Source organism: Paralichthys olivaceus, chromosome 11, assembly GCF_024713975.1.
Source record: "Paralichthys olivaceus isolate ysfri-2021 chromosome 11, ASM2471397v2, whole genome shotgun sequence".
Taxonomy (NCBI): domain Eukaryota; kingdom Metazoa; phylum Chordata; class Actinopteri; order Pleuronectiformes; family Paralichthyidae; genus Paralichthys; species Paralichthys olivaceus.
Window position 1 is genome coordinate 5,043,059 of NC_091103.1, and position 20,158 is coordinate 5,063,216.

At 40.4% G+C, this 20,158-nt stretch overlaps 1 protein-coding gene across 6 annotated transcripts in view; it reads left to right on the forward strand.

Annotated features, from left to right (window-relative positions):
* The window catches only part of clcn2c (chloride channel 2c), a 118,647-nt gene that overhangs the window by 68,029 nt on the left and 30,460 nt on the right, over nucleotides 1-20,158 (forward strand). For all 6 annotated transcript variants that reach the window (XM_020095153.2, XM_020095154.2, XM_069534101.1 and 3 more), the window contains 7 exons: nucleotides 361-445; nucleotides 3,937-4,038; nucleotides 5,830-5,914; nucleotides 7,169-7,324; nucleotides 15,910-15,979; nucleotides 16,554-16,664; nucleotides 19,310-19,523. In XM_020095153.2, coding sequence (XP_019950712.1) covers nucleotides 361-445; nucleotides 3,937-4,038; nucleotides 5,830-5,914; nucleotides 7,169-7,324; nucleotides 15,910-15,979; nucleotides 16,554-16,664; nucleotides 19,310-19,523 — 823 coding nt within the window. The remainder of the gene's footprint in view (nucleotides 1-360; nucleotides 446-3,936; nucleotides 4,039-5,829; nucleotides 5,915-7,168; nucleotides 7,325-15,909; nucleotides 15,980-16,553; nucleotides 16,665-19,309; nucleotides 19,524-20,158) is intronic.

Here is a 20,158-nt window from a genome sequence, read left to right on the forward strand (position 1 = left end):
TGACGCTTTAACTTGGCAGAGCAGGGAGAGCACAAGTGTAACTACTGACATTAACGGTGGCAGCCAGACACAAGGCAAAACTCTCAGCCAATTAAAACCCTGCTTTAGGATCTCCAGCGCTCTTGTTAACATTTTTATTTTGTCTTTCCCGACACTTTATCTGTCGATGTTATGTCACCTCCACAACGAGCTGATGTTTTTATTTACTTCTCGCTCGTTACCTTCCGTTGGGACCTGAGCTGCTGTTAGCTCTTGTTCACGTCACTATATTCGCCTGCAGTAGTTGTGTGATTTCGATGATTGTGTTGTCTGTGTTTTGGTTTCCCTCCTAACTCCGGCTGTATGTTGCTCTTCCTCCAGAGACCATCACGGCTCTGTTTAAAACACGTTTCCGGCTGGACTTCCCCTTTGACCTCCAGGAGCTTCCTGCCTTTGCTGTCATCGGGTGAGTTCGGACTGTGGTTTGGGCTTCGTGCCATTTTTCTACCTTTACTTCAGTCAGTCACTCCGCAAGAATCAAACCACAGGTAAATTGCGGTTTTGTGGCATGTGCTGTAACAACGAGGCTACCAGAGCAATGTCATTAGTCAGCGTCATGACTTTTAAACCTTCAATTAACCTCGTCACGGAGTCTTGGTTTGTGTTTTACGTTATTATGTATAAACTTTTTTAGTGTGAATTCAGATCAGGTTCTATTAGATTTCCAATAGATTTTCTCAGAGATTAAGGTGACTGACATTTACTTGGTGCAGATTAAAGAAAAATCTCGGCAAACACTCTCCGAGAGCCATTCTAGTTTATACTGTAATGGCCCTTTAGAAATAATTCCTTATTAGAAGGTAATAAATTGTACTTTTGTGAGATAATACAGGAACCACATGGAGACAGGTTTCCCACATAGATACGATATATAAATTCAAACATTATGAGTCATTGTTTTGGCTCATCTGGTTCCTCTGACAGGTTTTCCCATTTACTGCAACTGCAGCAGGATTTCAGATATTATCCAGGCGCTCTGCTCACTGCAGCTTATGAGGGTGTTTCTTGAGGGTAGCCTGCGTGAGTCACCTAACATGGATAATTCAGCTGGCACACTGAGGGACGTCTTATTTTATCCTGCCTTATAGCCCGAGGGCCCGTCCACGGCTGTGAATGAGACCACGGGCTCTTAGAAGACAGCAGGTGGAGAGATGAGAGGTAGAGCTCTCCTCCTTCCTTTACTCTATCCCTCAGAGGAAAGTACATGCCAGTGTTTAAGCGCTCCCCAAGAGAAGGAAAAACCCGTCCCTTCTTTTCCTTCCTCCTCTTTTGTTTTTTCGTCTTGTGGCTGTTTTTATTTTGTCCGGAGGTGGTAACACCCACTGCTGCATCAATGACTTGCACATACAGTACATTTAACTCTGCCTCCAGGGAAAGGCAACAGAGCACTTAGCCTCAGTTTAACGCTGTGCCACCATGTGCTTCATGTGCGCGTGTGCACCGCTGCATCAGTGTGGTTTCCATCTTCCCCTGCCAACAGCTTTCAAGTGCCTAAAGTTGGTCAGTGTCTCAGTCAACTAGGCCACAAAGAGTTTGTTCTGCCTTGGATGCCTCCAAGGGCACGTCTTTGAAGAGTCACACACTATTCTACTTAGTGTTTACACCTGCAGGCGTTCGAAGTGAGGATCACTGAGACAAGGAGGAGGCTAGAGCACTACATGATTCATGCACACACTCACATGAAAAGATGTGTGAGGCCTTTGGAATGAGGCCATTTTCTGCATTAAAATATGTTCGGATCGTCTCGTAAGTCACAGATGTCGACAAATACAACGTTCTTATTTTAATGTCCTTATTCAAAACGCCCATCCAACATTCACGCAGATTTCCACAGCATCTCTGTTGAGCTCAAGCCTCAGCTCTGACTCTCGTTCTATAGGTTTACATTGGTGGTTTTAAAGGTTTATGGAGCATCGTAAACTCATGAACAGAGATATTAATCACCTCCAATGATTCCTTAAGCCTGTAGCTGTTACTTCACGGATCATTCTGCTTCGTGCCTTTGGGACTCATTTTAGCTGGATGCCCATTTTTAGGGAGAGAAGCCATAAAACTAAATGATCTATGTCTACCTGTAGTTTGTTGGCTCGAGTCTTTGAGATGAGCATGCAAACCTCTACCGCTTTATGCAATTAAAAATGTCTTGATCTTAATTTTTATTAGTCAGCTCTAACTTACACCTCCAGTCATGTTTCACTGACTAGACTCTAGTCATTGGCCAGAACCACAGGGTAAATGTTTGAGTGATGTGTTCAATATTGTCTTTGTTGATCATTAAAACGTGGATTGAAGATCAGATTTTTACATAAGTGCATTTAATTACAAAGGGTTTATTTACTTGCACTATATATACTAATACATGCAGCAGTTACAAGTACAGTAATTATACTGAATACAAATAGGAACGTGGTGTATCCGTCAGTACATGCAGCAATGTTTAGCAGTAACACTAATGATAAATCCATGGCCTCTGTTCATCCAAATCAACACAGTTCATACAAGTCAAACCAGTTTCCTGCTCCAGAACATTCATAAACTTGTAACAGAGATAAAATGCCGTATAAAGCTTAAAGGGAAATGTCTGTTAAATTATTTAAAAATCTATAAGAGAGAAGAAAAGCTTGTTTAGTGTTTGTAAGACCTGATTGAAAAAGAGTCAGTGTTAGTAGGTGCAGCAGAGACTCAGATGCAGAAGTGACCAACAGTCCAACACATTGAGAAGTTTCTGCAGAGGAGAAGAAGAGAGGAGTTGAGAAACTTAAAAACATGTGAGATAACTCGTTTGAATACAAAAGTTGCAGTCAGTCAGCCTGAGGTGAAGAGTGTCCCCTGCGGTGTTGAACCAGTCAGCAGAATGGCAGGAAATGAATTATTAAAAGAATCAAGACAAACTAGTAAACATGCAGTTTCTCCTGACGTGGATTTGATGAGTTACTCTCGTAAATACTGACATATATTCAGTTACAAGTACAAGTACTTTGACTATAATAAACAATCAATTAGTCCGTTAAGTTTCAGTCCTGGTGCTCTGACATATCATATCAGCGTTTGATTTTTTCCCTCTGACCCTGCTTGGCCTCAGATGTCACTCTGACCCATCATTCCAACCTTTACACGATCTCCAAATCATCATCTTTAACTACCCCACAGAGAGAGGGGACATTTGGTCCTTCTCAGGGACAAAGAGAGACAAGAACATGTAGAAGAACATGCAGTGTTTTCCTCAGCTGATTTTCCCTTTTCCCCGTGTTCATTATTTATTCAGAGGTATATGATGGAATTAATAATGCATAGATAAATTTGTAAGCATTAGCTTGTCTGCAAAGCTGTCTGAGTCCATTCTCTTTCTCGCTCTGTCGTCTCTCTTTCCTTCTGGCAGCCATAAAGAGGAGTCCCACTGAGCTTTCAAATGACTGCTTATGTAAACCTCCTCTTCTGCTTTGTCTCCAACTCCCCCACACATCCCCATTACATTGTATGCTGTCTCTCCCACTCTCTCTCCCGCTCTCTCTCTCGCTTTCAACTGTAATTCTCTGTTCATTTGTCATCTCCTGTATGTTTCCCTTTTCCATCTCTTTGTTTACCTCGATTTCTCTCTTTTCATCCCTCCCGCATGTTTTGTTTACTTTCTCTATCTTTTTCATTCCTCATCCTTCCTTCTTTTAATCCTGTTATTGTATAGGTTGTCTGTTGGGAGACTCGAAGCATTTATTCTATTCAGATTCAGTTTGACGACACTGTAACGTTCATGCCAGGTAGAGCGAGAGTGGCACTAAGTAGAGCGCACACCTCTGCCAAGGCCCACACCAACGGACAGAGGTGAAAACATAACCTCCTTGACAGAGGTTCGATGTCGGTCCTAGTCTTTCTGATGTGTGTGTGTCTGTGTCTCTGCAGTATTGCCAGTGGTTTTGGTGGAGCACTGTTTGTGTACCTGAACCGACTTATTGTCCAGTTCATCCGGAAACAGAAGGCCATCAACAGATTCCTCATGAAAAAGTGAGTACACCCTTTTGCAGACAGTAACTTATTAAATGTTGGACTGTACTTCTATAAAGTTTTGTGATACATAGGGTATATCAAGTACTTTTTACCCCAGTACATTCACTTGTGTGCCATAATTGCTTTTCAGATAATTTTTGACACAAAACATTTGATTCACTCACAAAATACGATTCATTGTTATCGACTTAACTAAGTTATAATTAGTCCAAACCATAAGTCCCTTCAAAATTAAAATGCTGAGGAACATTTGCAAAAATACACGTGCAGGAATTAGTTTGAGTACGTTTAAGTTGATATTTTTGCAGATATTTTATTTTTGAATTTAAACTCTTTTACTAGTGAGTCTAACATTACTGTGATGGATTCACTGTGTCTGTAACGAGGCTCATTGTTATGTCAGGCGTCTCCAAGTTAAGTAAAAATGAGGGTTTCTCTTTGAAATTTAGTAAAAGTTAGTTCATCACTTTTTTTGGCTGACAGATGATAAATCTTGAAATCTTCTATTTCCATTATCAGTTAATCATATCAGTCATTTTTCCAGCAGAAAAAAAAAAGATCTCCTGGTTTCAGCTTATATGACGATTTGCAGCTTTTCTTTTCATCCATCAGTGTAAACTGGACATATTTGTTCATCGGTCAGTCAAATACAAAACATTTAGATCCTTGGGTTCTGGGAAGATGGGACATGCATCTTTTTCACTACTTTTTGGCATTTCAAAGATTAAACGATTTATCAGCAGGTGAACGGATAGTGACAGAAGCTGTTCGATGCAGGCCAAGTAAAAACACATACAGCCGAGAAATGAATTGCAACATAAACCAAACTATAATAACAGATGAGTGAGCACCTTGACCAACAACAAGCAACAACCACAACTCACCTCAAAATCTTGCAAAGACTTAAGTTTGGCTGATTTTCCTCCAGAGGTTTTCCACCACTCCTGAGTCCCAAAGACTGTTTTGCTCAAAATCCAAAGTTTATCACGCATGTGATTTCGATTAATTCATAGTTCCTCGAGCACAACACCTTAAATAGTCTTTGTTTGCATCTTTCATTAGAACTGAAAAAAAGGTTTGCCTTGGAAATTGTTGAAAGTGGCCAACATCGGTGTTCAGGAGAGTTATTACCAGGTTTATATTCATGATGTCTTAAAAAGGCCTTTTCTCTTGTAAAACATTGAAGAGCCTATTTTCATGTGCTGTTATAAAATTCATTATACTATGCTAGCACACTACATCCAATGTATATTCCACTCCATATAAATGAAGGTTGAATTGATAATTACTGGTGCAGTGTCTGTTCTACACCTGCCTGTTTGTTTGGTCTGTGGTGATGCTCGTTGCACTTTTCTGTCGCTGCTGCACAAACAGCTGCTCACCTGTTTATTCAAAGTTCAATGAATCTCGACTCTGAACTGGAGAATCAGTTTTCATTGCACTGTTGATTCCCAGACACCGCTGCTCCACAGCACTGGTTGTATGTTTGTTCAAACTTTATTAATATTGAACCTAGTGCAAGTCCAAATCTTACCAAATTCAACATTGCAAAGTCACATACTGACAGAGATTCCTGGAATTAGTATAAACACCTTTATACTGTATATGTATGTTGTGTGTTTCTGTATGTTCTATACAGGTGTTTAGCTGTGTGTTCACTGGGGCTTGTAATATGAGGTACACAGATATAAAGGAGTTATTACAGTGAGAACTTCAGTCTGAAACCTTTAATAGTAATGACTGTTGTGTTAACTGTCTCCCTCTTTCTCATCCCGTCTCCCCCTCCAGACGACTGCTGTACCCAGCACTCGTCACTTTACTTGTGTCCACACTAACATTTCCTCCCGGCTTTGGGCAGTTCATGGCTGGAAAGGTATGTTCCCCACTTCCATTGATGCACTGCAGTATTATTGTTACACACACTTCACTGCAGCCTTCACTGTAATTCAAATTTAACAAGTGATCAGGGCTGTACGTTTTTCTTTTACCACCAGCTATGGATGTCAAAACCTTATTACCTCATTAGTGATTTATGTTCATATGTCTTTCACTGTTTTCATGCAGCTGTGCACAAGATCATTATATTGTTCCATAACAGCCTGATAATCAGTTATGTCAGTGTCTGATTTATTTTTTTAATACTCACGTTGCAGGTTAGAATGTGCTCATGAGTGTTGTTGTATGCGTCATCCGCTGCTTACGCCGGGCACGAGTGCACTGTCCTGTGCTCCTGGGTTGAGTCATAACCATGTGTGTGTGACTTATCTCCAATTACACTCATTTCATCTGTCTAATTATCAGAGTTAGGAAAAGATTATAGTTTTCTGTTCTCTCAGACCTTATACACATGTACGGTTCACACACACACACACACACACTCGTGGACTGTGCACCTCTGTCTCAGCTCCCTTTGAGAGGGTGAGTCAGGCTTCTGAAGCTCTAAATCCACCTACACTGACCCACTCCCCTTAAAGCTCCACTCCACAGAGCAGTATCTCAAATCCCACCACCGTCTTCCTCTCACACTCCCCAGTCATCATTTCTTCGGCGGTGCTCCTTGTCTATGGCTGCTCCACCATTAAACTGAGCTGTATAGGATTTGACATGTCTGCTGTTTTCAGTTTCCACTGAGGTTTTGTAACAAACTTTCAGAGCATCATCTCCTGGCAAACTCTAGACTTGTGCATTTAATTTCAGAGTAGTATTATTAAAAGTTACACCTGGAGTTGAATTCCCCATGTACACATATTTACTACAGCTTCTTGGGTGGAGAGGAGTACAGGGCTCACTAACAGGTTTGAAAACCTTGCTGAACATACGGTATTTGCAAATGAAGTTGAAATGAAGCTCCACCAAAGAAGGCTCAGACATATAGTATTTAAAAAGGTTAACGTTAAAAAAAAAGAATCCACAATCCAGTGAGAAAATCTGTAATGTATGTCTGTCAGAATTTAAAATGATTGAAAAAAAGTACAGACTTTTGAAAATGTCCATTTATCTTATTCGATGTGCTGCATTAAAGGCTCAGTGTTTAGAATTTAGTGACATCTAGTGGTGAAGTTGCATGTTGCAGCTGAATACCCCTCACCTCACTGTTTTGATGATGTCATTTCCTGTGGCCTTGCAGCTCACGCAGAAGGAGTCTCTGGTGACTTTACTGGACAATCGGACGTGGGCCAAGCAGGGCATTGCTGAGGAGTTTGACTACATTGGACACTCCCAAGCCTGGAAACACCCACAGGTCAACGTCTTCGTCACCCTTGTCCTCTTCATCGTCATGAAGGTAGGTTAGACAGTCAGTCAGAATAGATGGTGTAGTTCTACTTTATACCGTAGGCCATTTCATGTCAGTTAATACATGCAAAGGTCTACAAATATTTAATAACTCCATAAAAACACACAGACCAGTGCCACATTTGTTTTTATCAGGCTCATTTGAATGTGTTGGAGCAAACCCTGCTATTTTTGTAAAGAGAGACAGTGTTATAATCCTAATCTCTTAAGAAGTGAACTCTCTTGCTTCTCCTTTTCATTCTTTAATTGCAAACTGATGGGGGGATTCGAAAGGATTCTGGTTCAATAAAATGCTGCTCTACCTATGGATCACAAACCATTTCTGTTTACTTCAAAGTTAAGGTCACATAGGGAAAGTAAACGTACTTGCATTAAAGTATCAGGGAGTCTGTCTGTCGTCCCTGAATCCAGGAACTGGTGTTAAGAACATTTTGTTCAAACCATTTAGGAGAAAAACAGCCGTCGACAAGCTCTGCAGTTGTTAATGGAGTTCAGCTGAGGTAAGGAAACAATGTGCAAGTCATAGAAATAACAGTGAGGGGTTAAAGGAGTACAGTCAAGCTCAGACTGCAGCACAGAGGATCTATTCAAAATTCAGTAAGAATAACAAGTGGTTGTTTAACTCACCGTGTTTATTTGTCGAGGGAAAAAGCACAAATATTAGAAGCCACATAAAAAGCAATGTCTTTACCTGAGGACCTCTGCTTGTTGAGTATGGGAGAAGTCTACCTGAGGTCAGTTCCACAGAAAGAAAGCACCCATGTAAACAATTTGGATCCCAGTTGATTTAATTTTTGCTGAGGTAAGAGGGAAATGAGGGGAAGGTGGATGTGCAGTGAGGGCATCAGTATCTGGCTCAACTCCTCTGGTTCTCTGTGAGGAAGGAAACACAGCCACTTTGATTTAAGTCCTGGAACCAAGCCACCGCACTCTTGGCCTCAGAGAAAGGAAAAAAAAAAATAGCTGAATAGTTTCGATATTCATTTTTCTTTTCTGGAGGAGAGTGCTGCTTGTGTTGTGATTAGAATGACTTTTTATGTAACCTTTTATTTATTTGGGCGGCTCTGTTCTGCTGAAATGAAATGTTCTCCCCGAATACAAAAACAAAGGTTGTAAATCTACATCCTTTTCCTGTGTGTGTGCGCGCGTGTGCATGTGCGTGTCTCCAAGCAGTTGGCTTCAAAAAGCAGGGAAAGTACAAAAAGCAAAGAGAGTGCCAAAGTGCAATTGGATGCAGAATATCATAGGAAGATGTGTGGTTATATGATTATCTGCTTGTGTGTGTTTACGAGGTTATGAAGTTATTTTGAAGTATTTGTATTAGACTAAGACTGCGTCCTAAATCACTTTCTTAAACAATATGCAGTGAACTTATTGTATCCCACAATGCATCTTTTAAAGTAGTGTCTATGGTCACTAACTGAGCAATATATACCATCATGTATCATATATGAACTGTTGATGGTACAACAGCAATAATGTACCTACTGACCTATTGTACTGTATAATCGTCTGCATGGAACTAACTGTACAGTGAGAGAGGAGGAGTAAACAGTGAGTGATATCAGGCACAACCTTCATCTCTTTCTGTATCAGACACTGAAACAAGTTCATCTACAGCAAAACTAAACCGAAATCAACTTCAGTTACAGTTTGTTGAATAAGAAAAAGATTGTCATCACATTAGCAATCGTAATATAAACTGAGAAGTTTATGAAAGATTGAAAGTAGTTAACTGCACATTATGTAACAACACATGACACAGATCCATCCACAGGTTCAGAAGGTTGAGCTGATGTTCTGAGGTGTGTGTGTGTGTGTGTGTGTGTGTGTGTGTGTGTGTGTGTGTGTGTGTGTGTGTGTGTGTGTGTGTGTGTGTGTGTGTGTGTGTGCCTGCATGCATGTATAGAGTTACAAAAGACAGATAGATTACATAAAGGTTTATGTGACATATGGGTGAGACACGTTCAGGACAAACACACACACACAGTTCTAACTTTAATCACCCACCTGCACAAATCTCATCAAGCTGCTCTCCACAGCGATGTGCATGTGCTGTCCTCTCTTTCTCTCTCACTTACACGCACATACACACAGCCCAGAATCTCATATAACGCACACACACACACACACACACACACATACACACACACACACACACACACACACACACACAGGCACCCAGCACTCAAAGTCAGGCTGTAATGGCTCTGTCTAATTACAGCCTTTGGTTTTGCTGGATTCAGCCTGGTGATTTTCAAAGGGACGATTGCTCTCTCCCTTTCCTTCTTGGTAATGAATGGTTCTTTTATTCGACGTGGCAGCCATCTTGTCTTGTCGCTCCTTTTCATGCCGGAGTTTGACGAAGGCATCTCGCTCCAGCTGCAAAACCTTTTGAAAGCGAAGGTGCGTTCGGCGCTGAGCTCCTGACGGTCAGCAAATATAGCTGCTATAAAAACTTTAATTACAGTTTTTCTACCGAGGAAAACCATACACACAGAAACAGCTGAAATGTGGCTCTTTGTGAAGTTCACTGCACATGTGCTGAGGATGCATGTGTATTTGTAGCTTTTTATAGCGCACTTTAAATCACACACAGGAAGTAATGTGCCGTGTGCTGGTTGAATGCTATTTTTAGTAGTGTGCAATTAGGCACATCAACAGTCAGGTGTTTATTAATACAGGTGTGTGTGTGTATAAGAGTGACACAGAGCTGGCTGGACTATAATTGGAGTGGGAATAGAAAAGGGGCCCCCGAGGGTCCCTTGAGGCCCCCAGGCGATAGACTGTCCTCTGAATGTGACCCACACACAGAGGGCTCCCAGATGAGTGACAAAATGAAACAGAGTATAAATGTCCTGGATCCTGCGTCATAACTCGACCTGAGTATCCTTCACTTGTCCCTTCGGTACCTCACTTCGTCCTCTTGTGTTTTTGTGGTTTTCTCTCTTTAGTTTCTTTATTTATTTTTACACCAATCAGCTTTTACACATTTTTAGCACATCGGAATAATCAGGATAATCAATTGGTTGAGATAGTTGTGCTACATTTAACCAATACGTTTCAGTATGGAGCTACAGGAGCTGGAACCCTCCAACCCCCCCAACACAGAAAAATATAAATCCAGCTTTGGAAGTTGCAGCTTCTTCCTTTATCATTCTGACAGTCAGTATTAAAGTCTGACACTAGTCTCATAATATCCTGGAGGCAATAGTTTTCTGAACAAGACAGTTGGGTGAGCGCTTAATAAAGTTGGAGACAGCGTGATTAAATAAATAGTCTTCCTTCAAATCACTTCCTGTTTTTTTTGTATCAGAGTTGACACATAATGTGTAAGGACTTGAATTCCAAATCAAGTTAGACCAAGCATGGGCACTAAATTTTAATTTGTTTTCACATCAAGTAAATGACAGCCATGTTTTAATCATTAAAAAAAAAACAATATTAATACAGTTAAGTTAGACCATAAGACAACCAGATGTAACGTTTAATACTCGCAGGTTGAATCTTTAGTCTAAATCAGCTATGAACAGAACTTGGTCTCAAGTCATGCTTAAAATGTCGGAAAGCTTTTTTTGCTCAACACACGTGTTTCCTATCATGTCCTCTGATAAAATCTAAGACCTGACTCATTTTCATTTTTTCTTCTGGAATAGTTCAGCCCTGAAGCAGCTCTATAACTTACACTCTAAGTCTCATTAAAGCTTCTGTCAAATCCCATGTGGGTCATTAAGAAAATGTTAATTAGGTTTTAATGCCGGAGTTTTTCCATGTTGATTTTCTTTTCTATTTTGTTTAAGTGTGTTGGTTTTGAGACCAACAACCCTCTCAGGCCTTGACTTGTTTTCTGCTTCTTCTGACGGTTTGTCAAAGTGTCCCTTCAGCTGGCAGTCACAGGTCCTCAGGTCCTCATAAGTGTTGATGCTCATGCACCTCAGTGAGATCTACTCTTAGTAGATTATATTAGATTAGATGAAAAATTAATGATTCCTCCTGGGCAAAGTGAGTCACTGCTGCGGCTGCTGCAAAGAATTGAATATAGCGAGGACATAAATAGTAATAGAGCAAATAAAGGCGATGGAAATCTGTCCGGAAATGCTAATGTGTCTCATGCAAGTAGGAAAAAGAATTACAATCACAATCGCACTATGTCAGTTTTGAATGGTGCTCTGTAGAATCAAGCTTTAAGGCTTTGTAGAGTGTAGCAGGGGTTTCAGCAGGTTATATACACATATTCAGTTATACATCACATTAGGCTGATTCCATCACTTAGATGAAATGAGACGGATGCAATACTTTTGTCCAGTTACACTAACGGTCAAGCAGTTTTTCCCACTGGGCTCAAAAAACTTTAGTATTATCATGACGCTAAACTAGGTGTTGTTTTTTCTATGTAAATGATTTATGGAGTCGGCATGATGATGATTAATTTTCCATTCATTCAACAAAAACACACAAATAAAAGGTCAACCAATTCATTTCTCCATCTTTTTGATATATTCGTTATAGGCTCACAAATTTACCAGCTTTAACAAACTTTAAAAATTAGCAAGACATATTTACATGTTATTTTTCTCAAATTCTTCATCACTGCTACTTACAAACTGTAAAATCTGAATAAAATGAAAAAGGCTCAATTCTTTATTTCAAATGAAGATGTAGCTATAGTCACTTTGCAGATTTTATAAAGGAAATACTTCTCAAACATGATTCTCAGTGGACTAAACTAAATAGCAGTGTAAGTACGGAAGTATTGAATTTCAGATTGAATAGATACATATACATGCTTCAAACAGGTAAATGTGTAAAAAAAAGAATTTACTTTATATACTGTAATGACTACAGTATATACTATAATAATACAATAACCTGAAAGTGGGAAGTCAGTGTGATTGTTTGATTGAGTCTTTCTTCAAGTGCCGACCACGTTACAAGACGTGAATCCAAATTTGTATCCAGAGCAGTTAGCAGTCTATCTCCTTAGCAACCTTGTGCCGTCTGTAGCTTCACAGACAATGATTACATCAGCGTGGTTGCCAGGGACCTGTGTCATAAGGACAGAGTAGAAAAAAACAGAAGCCGCCATCCTGTCACACTCAGCTGTGTTCAAGTGTGTATGAGTGTGACTGTGGTATTATGGGTAAACAAGCAGCTGGTTCAGAGTACACTGTCATCTCTGTACATCAGAGCCCACAACACAGATATCACTTTCACCTAAACAGTGTTTTAATACAAATTATTAAACAGAAACAGAATCCCTGTGTATCTATAGAGGCTAACTGTGGTTATAGGGTCAAGTCTGAAATGTTATGTCTGGTCTATGATTGGTTTAAAGAAAATAAAAATCTTTTTTTTTATCAGACTCATCAGTTGAGTCCCCCTCACTGATGAGTCTGGGCCATTCAGACAAACTTCCATCAGACCTATAACTGGTCTGGCCAATCACTACCTCTTATTTAAACGGGGTCAGGTTTGAGCCAGTGGCTGAAGCCTTTTTGTTAACAACCGTGATGGCTGCTGCTGACGTCAAGAGGTCTGTCTCCTATGGAGACAGTGTTAAACAAACTGGATCATTTCCCTAAAAGAAGAACAAATTAAACCTGTAGTTTTATATACATTTAATTTCCCTGATTGGGTTTAGGCTTAATTAACCTTATGTCGATATCGTCTTTGTTTTGTAAATAATATGTTGCTGGTTCAGTGGTAACTGTTGGACTGTGGTGAATAGCAGAAAAGAATAAATACATTAATAACACAAATCAATATTTTAATTATAATGGAATACATTACTAAATAATTGCGACCAGTAGTTTTCAATTCATATTTTCTCCTAAGTTTAATTTATTACATGAGAAACCCATTTGATTTCCTGATCATAGTCGTGTTTCCTTTACCAGATAAACAAACAATACATTTTTCTGTACACATGTCTATGACTTGCTGAGACCATTACACGCACCCTCGTGATTTGCTAAACTGTGGGAAGCTGAGGTCAACAGCTGGTTTCAGTTACTGTGGAGTTAATGAAGTAACTGTACGTTTAAAAATTGATTATTGTCCTTTTGTTCCCTGTGGTTTTGATGTGATGTCTCACAGCTACACCGGGGGGGCCTCATGCACACACACACTCAGGGTTCACAGCCTTTGAAATAAAGTTAAGTGTAGATGATGAGTTTCCAGAAAACCTTTCCCAGCTCTTATTGACGTTGCACTATCTAGGAGACAGAAGGAATAGGAGTGGAAAGGAAAGACAATTCAAGAGAAGTCTAAGGAATTATTCCCACCGCTGTCTCATTTTACCTTGAGGCTTTTTTGTGAGTGTGTATTCAACTGGTTGTGTGTGTGTTACTCCCTGGCACCCGGCTGCGTTCAGCTCTGATTCTCTTCACTGAGTCTGTGTGTGTGTGTCTGTATGTGTGTGTTTGAGCGTGTGAACACCTACGCATGAGTGTGTGCGTCTATGCGCAGTGCGGAGTGTGGAAACGGCGGCAGTGTAAGGTTACAGAAGGAGATCCATTACTTCACCATGGCAGCCGGGCTTAATTACAGCTAACTATAGACCGAGCAGAGGGAGCTGGAGGAGAAGGAGAGAAAGGCGATGGAGGGATGGAGAGAGATGAAGCAATGAGTGTAATTAAAAAGTCTATTTGAAAACCACGAGATTATTACATCGATGAGGTTTGCATAATAGCTTGTACAATACTCTAATTCGTACGTCTTATTTAATGCCGGTGAACAGTGATCGTCACCAAGTTTCAACTTTTTTTTTTTACCCGTTGTTTAACAAACACTGAGCTCCATGTGCAAGTGTCTGCGTAGCCTAAACTTTGAAGCCAAAACGAATCTGGTAAAATCCCCTAAAATGATCTTTGTATTGTTGATGGAAAAAAACATTCTAAGTGATTCTGCTCCGATGATCAGGCTAAATTGGCTTAATTCATTCAATCAGACTGACGCTGTGTTAAAATTAGTTGATCACTTGTCGTTTTTGCACTAGCCAATCAGTGTTGATCTATCTGTCCTTCATCTGTTGTAACGATTGCTTGGAGCAGTTAACCTGACATGTTTCACAGTGATCAAATCAATACACTGATGAAGAGTTATGGCAGTAAATTGACTTTCAACAACCTTAACAGCCGCATCCACCTCATCACCATCTCTGTCTTTCGGCTTGGTCGCCACCTACAGACTGGCTGGTCAGTTGTTTTCCAGTCAGACAACTATAAACCTATTTGAGTTGCTGAACAAAGAAAATCAGTTCACAATTACACAAGACATTGAAAAGCAGCCTGTCATCACAGTTTAGAAGCTGGAGCCAAAGAATGTTTGTCATTCTTTAACTTAATATGTAATCGACTCACTTAGTGCATTAGTTCTTTCAACTTGCGTGAGCACAATTAACAAAAGTTCATTTATTCAATCTGCCTGTTTGAAATGTTCTCTCCTCTTGTCCTGTGTTAAAGCTCCAGAGCTTCTTCAGAATATTTTTCATTGTTTGTGTGCAGAGCTTTTTGTAGACAGTCTATGGTGCGACGTTACAAAACCTTGTGTTCATCCTACCTTGTTTATCTGCAATGAAGATTTTATAGTCAAAAACTCATGTTTTACTCATGTTTTATTTTTATATGTAAGTTTGAATGATTTACTTCACTGCTGTTATTTTTCAAACGTAGCGTGTAGAATATTCCAGAATATTTGCATCTCATAAGCAACCGAAACAATCTTCAGACCCAACTTTTCAATTTTCACGTTCTGTAATTCAGCTCAATATAAAGCTTTACAGCAACAAGTATTGTGCTTTGATAAACTCCCAAATGGGAAGTGACTCCATGAATGTTTTTGCCTTGACGGAGATCAGCACCTGTCGTGGGTCAGTCGAAACAAAAATAATTAAATAATCAAAGTAATCTGGTCCACAGACTGAAAAGCGACCAGCAGTAGTTATTATATATTAAAAACTGGGTGAGTCAGAGTTGTCCACATCCAGGGTCAAAGATGTAAATATTAATCACATGTAGAATTGATCATTATTCCCTTTGCGGTGAAGAGTTTAACTTCAGTTTCCACATCGAATTAATACAGAGAAGTATGCACGCGAGATGTTTCTCCACATCGTCATGTTAAAATCGTTAAAAACTTTTCAAAGATTATCCCAAAATCATATCTGCTGAACTCTCTACTAAAACTAAAACTAAAAGTACAAGCACACACACACACACACACACACACAAGACGATAATGCTCACACATTGTCAGTGGTGACATTTCCCTTTTTGTTTGTCTTCCCTAATTAGCGGTCTCTTCCGCTCACTTGGCACAGTGTCGGCCAATCGGCAGAGCCCGCTCATTACCCAAGGTTCATTTCAGGGTCTTTGTCAAATGAAGAGTGAAAGTGACAGCTCAATCTAACCTCAGCAATAAGCCTTGCATGGCCGCCTCCTCACTGCTGTGCAGGACTCAACTTGGCTATCATCTAGGGGCGCACAGGATGGTACTTTGAAGCTAATTGAAATGCCACCCGTACCTTCTTTTTTATGCCCTCTCTTTTTTTATCTTCCTCATTTTCTTCCCTAGTTCTGGATGTCTGCGCTGGCCACCACCATCCCCGTGCCCTGTGGAGCCTTCATGCCAGTGTTTGTCATTGGTAAGACGCAATAGGCCTGTGCGAGTGTGTGAGCATGTGTGTAAGACCAATGAAAATAGATTAGTTTGGGGGAAATAACTTATAAATATGCAATAATGAAACAGTTGCTCCTGCCATCTCATCTAAATATGAAAGCAATAGTTTGGAAATAGACTCTGACTTCATTGCTGAGAGTTAAATGAGAAAATCAATACTGCTCTCATGTGTGTATGATAATGAAGCTACTGCCAGGAACAGTTAGCGTAGTTTTTCACAAACTCTGGACTCAGGGGGAAACTGCTAGATAATATTTTCCTACCACCATCATCTCTTATGCTGAGTAAATACCACAGTTTGTCGGGGTTATCCATGTCTGTATACAGCCCATGCTTTTTCTTAGTGTGGATAACTGTTGTCTGGCTATTGTTAGCTTAGAAATGTGAGACTGATATCAATCTTCTCATCTAACCCTCTGTCAAAAGTGAGTCAGTGTATTTCACAAAACTTCGATCAACATTATAAAGCAGCACCTTAAAGTTATTAATTCTACCACTCTCTGTGTGTGTGTCTGTGTGTGTGTGTGTGTGTATTTCAGGGGCAGCTTTTGGTCGTCTGGTTGGAGAAAGTATGGCAGCCTGGTTCCCAGATGGCATTCACACAGATGGCACCATCTACCCCATAGTGCCAGGAGGCTACGCTGTTGTGGGTCAGTTAAAGACACAATCATTTTGCTTTGATTCTTCCTCCATCAGATTCCGTGCAGGAATTCTTTCCTTCTTTTTTTTAAAAGTTGAAGTAGAATGGGGAAAAAAATCAATTTTTAGTAGTTGCTTTCAACTATTTTGTCAGACTTTCGTTAATAAAACTTGGGGGGGTTTGTACATTTCACTTTTGTGGAACTTCTTCCTCTGAAGCATTTCAGCTGGGTTTTATTTATTATTGAGTCTGTTCAGGATGAAAACTTCACACATTCCTTTTTACTTTCTTTGAGGAGTCATTGCTTCCACTTAAGTAAGTAGTTTTTTGTTTTTTTTTACTCAGAACATTAATCAGGATAAATGTATCGTACAGTCCATTGATTTACAACTTCAAGTTTAAGATTCTAAATGGATCCAGATTAAAGATGACATAAAGTATGATCAGACTGAAACGCTCAAGACGGAATCAAATTACATTTACAAGACAAAACAACAAAGAAAAATCCCTGAAAACGGCTCAGACACCAGCTGACAAAACAACTTTGACATGTTGTAGTGCTGCTGTCAAGTGCTTTTATGTTCTGCTAGAAAGTTTGGAAGGATTCTGCAACTTTTTGTGTAAGTCATTACTTCTATTCAGGAATAGAAATTGTGCCAAAGTATATATTTTTTTGGCTTCGCTTCATAGAGTAAGAGCTTTTCTTTTGAATTGACTGAAATAAGTTCAATCAAAAGACATAAATCGCATGAGAAATACAGCATGGAGTAATACAGCATGGAGTAATGGGCAAGAACAGTATATGTAACACAAAAAGGACCTCCCTACCTTCCACGCCATTCCATTTTTCACTTACTCCTAACAAGTTCATTCAGCGCTAACAGCTCAGGATGACTACGAGAGTGATAGAGGGAGAGAAAGCGTCCCTTCATGGGCTCCTTTTCTTCGGGGCCCTGGATGGTGATGGGCCAGCTCAGTCAGAGGAAATACATGAACAACCTGACTGCACTGCTCAGGAGGATCAGCCTCTTAACACCTGGAGAAAAAGCAGGAGGTAGAAACAGAAAGAAAAACCAGGAGAGGAAAAGAAACAAGCAAGCGCTTTGCCACCTTTCTGCCATGTACCAGCATGCAACTGGATGTCTTCTCTTATAATTATCAATAAAGCAGATCCTTTAAAGGTCTGGGTTTGTCTCACAATTCTAAATAGCTAGTGTTATTGTACTTCCTCCCCTTATAGCGTTATATTCAGAAAAACCCTTAATTTATTCCATCTCTTGCAAACACCAGCTGTCCCTTCACAACCACATCATCTCCATCCTTCCTGAAGTTGCGTGTCTAATGAGATGCAGTGTTGTGATTTGCCTCCTCTCTGCTACTTGTTGACAGTCATGCTGATTATGCCACTGTTGCTGGACGGCTGTTTTTCTGGGCCGCTGCTGATGTTGTTGTTGTTGTTGTTGTTGTGGTGGTGGTGCACCGTAGCCCGTGACTCAGTCCTTTACAGGCCTGACACTCTGATGAGCTTCTTTCATCTCGCAGCACAGCTCGTTTTAAGGACTAAATGTTAGGACGGGCAGAGGGAGCAGCAGCATTTATCAGAGGAGGATAGGCAGACGCACACAGGCTTAATTAAGTTACGAGAAAGAACAATGAAACCTGCCTTTGTCGCTCACCGACCATCTGCTTCTCTTCGCTATTCTTTTCTTTTTTTTTTTTCATCTCAGTCATTGAATTGGACTCATCCATTTTCTCTGCTGAGCAGTGAAGGCTCACTTCGCCCCGTGCTGCTCCGCTCTGCTTTTATATTGCTCTTTTCACAACACCTTATTGTGGGGGAAAATAATTAAGGTTCCCTTTTGTATTGAATTAGCTGAATAAGTCAATTTTAGCCATATAAGTATAGTAGAGAGGTTTGTGTGGAGGAGAATGGGAATTTGGTTTGTTGGGCTGGAAGTGTGTGAGGCGGAGAGGAGAGGAGAGGAGAGGCACTGGAAGAAACCGATGATATCTTAGAATCTGTGAGTAAATCGATTTTCAAAGTGAAAGAGCGGTTTTGTGGATTAAATTTGTGATGCTATAGTTATATATGGTGTTTATGATATGGACCAGCATTGCTCCAGTATTGAACATAGTTCTACAAATATTGATTCCCTATACTCGATTACGTTGGTACCAGTGTACTTGAATAGTATTACCACCTGTAGAAATCATAATGATAACCGTGCAAACCGTGATTAGGATAATTCCCTCCGCCAAGTAGTTTATGTTTTCAGCCCTCCCAGCTTGTATGTTTGTTCATAAGCATGATTACGCAAAAATTACTGGATGGATCGGCACAAAATCTGGTGGAAGGACGCGGCATGGGATGACGATGAAATATATTTGGAGTTAGAAAGTCACATCTCAACCAGGGGATGTGGTTTATCCATACAGTCTGTACTCTGGAGTAATAAAAATGTGATTCATTGCACTAGAAATCTTGTTAAATTTTGAACTGATTTTAATGGATGATGCCCTTAGAGCCTCTTCAAAGACGACTTTAGATAGCTCCAGGTCCCACCTTGAAAACCACTGATCTGAACAATGGCTCTTCTGCTGTCCCTCTCTGTTATTTCTCTCACAAACACTGTCACTCTTCCCCTCCACCCAAAGGTGCGGCAGCCCTGTCAGGAGCAGTCACCCACACGGTTTCCACAGCGGTCATCGTGTTCGAGCTGACCGGCCAGATCTCCCACATCCTGCCGGTGATGATAGCGGTGATCCTGGCCAACGCCGTGGCCCAATCCCTGCAGCCCTCCCTCTATGACTCCATCATCAGGATCAAGAAGCTGCCCTACCTTCCAGAGCTGGGCTGGGGACACCACGAGTACGTACTTAGCATCACACTTCAGAAACACAAGCGCACCTTTATTATCAGTCAATTCTATTTTATTTGTATGGCACCAAATCACAACACTTGAAGGCACTTTACATGGTGATGTGAAGACCTTGCATAATTCTGGAGAAATCCAACAGTTCTCACAACAAGCAAACAATTTGGCAACTGTGGAGAGAAAAAAAACTCCATCCAGCCATCTGCCTCCATGGGATGGGGTGGCGGAGAAAAATGAGGAAGAGAGGAGAGGTGGGTGGAAAGAGGGGAGAGAAGAGAGAGAGAGGGAGGAGAGAGAGACTGTCAGACTGGTTGTTATAATTAAAACAATAGGATATGAATGATTACCGCAGCAGTTCTTCTTATTATTTTTATTTTTCTTCTTTTTTTTGTTTTTCTTCATCTTTGTCTTCTTCTTCATCTCCCTCTCCTTTTCCTTCTTCTTCTTCTTCTTATATATATTATATATAATTGTTTAATAGAAAGTATGAGAGTGAGAGAGAAAAAGAGAACTATGGGAGAGAGAAACCACAATATAAGTACAACCTAAAATACATGTGCTTTCTCCAATAGGCTGAATATACTGTACAGGCAACGGGCACAGTTTTACAGTCACAGCAACACTCTAA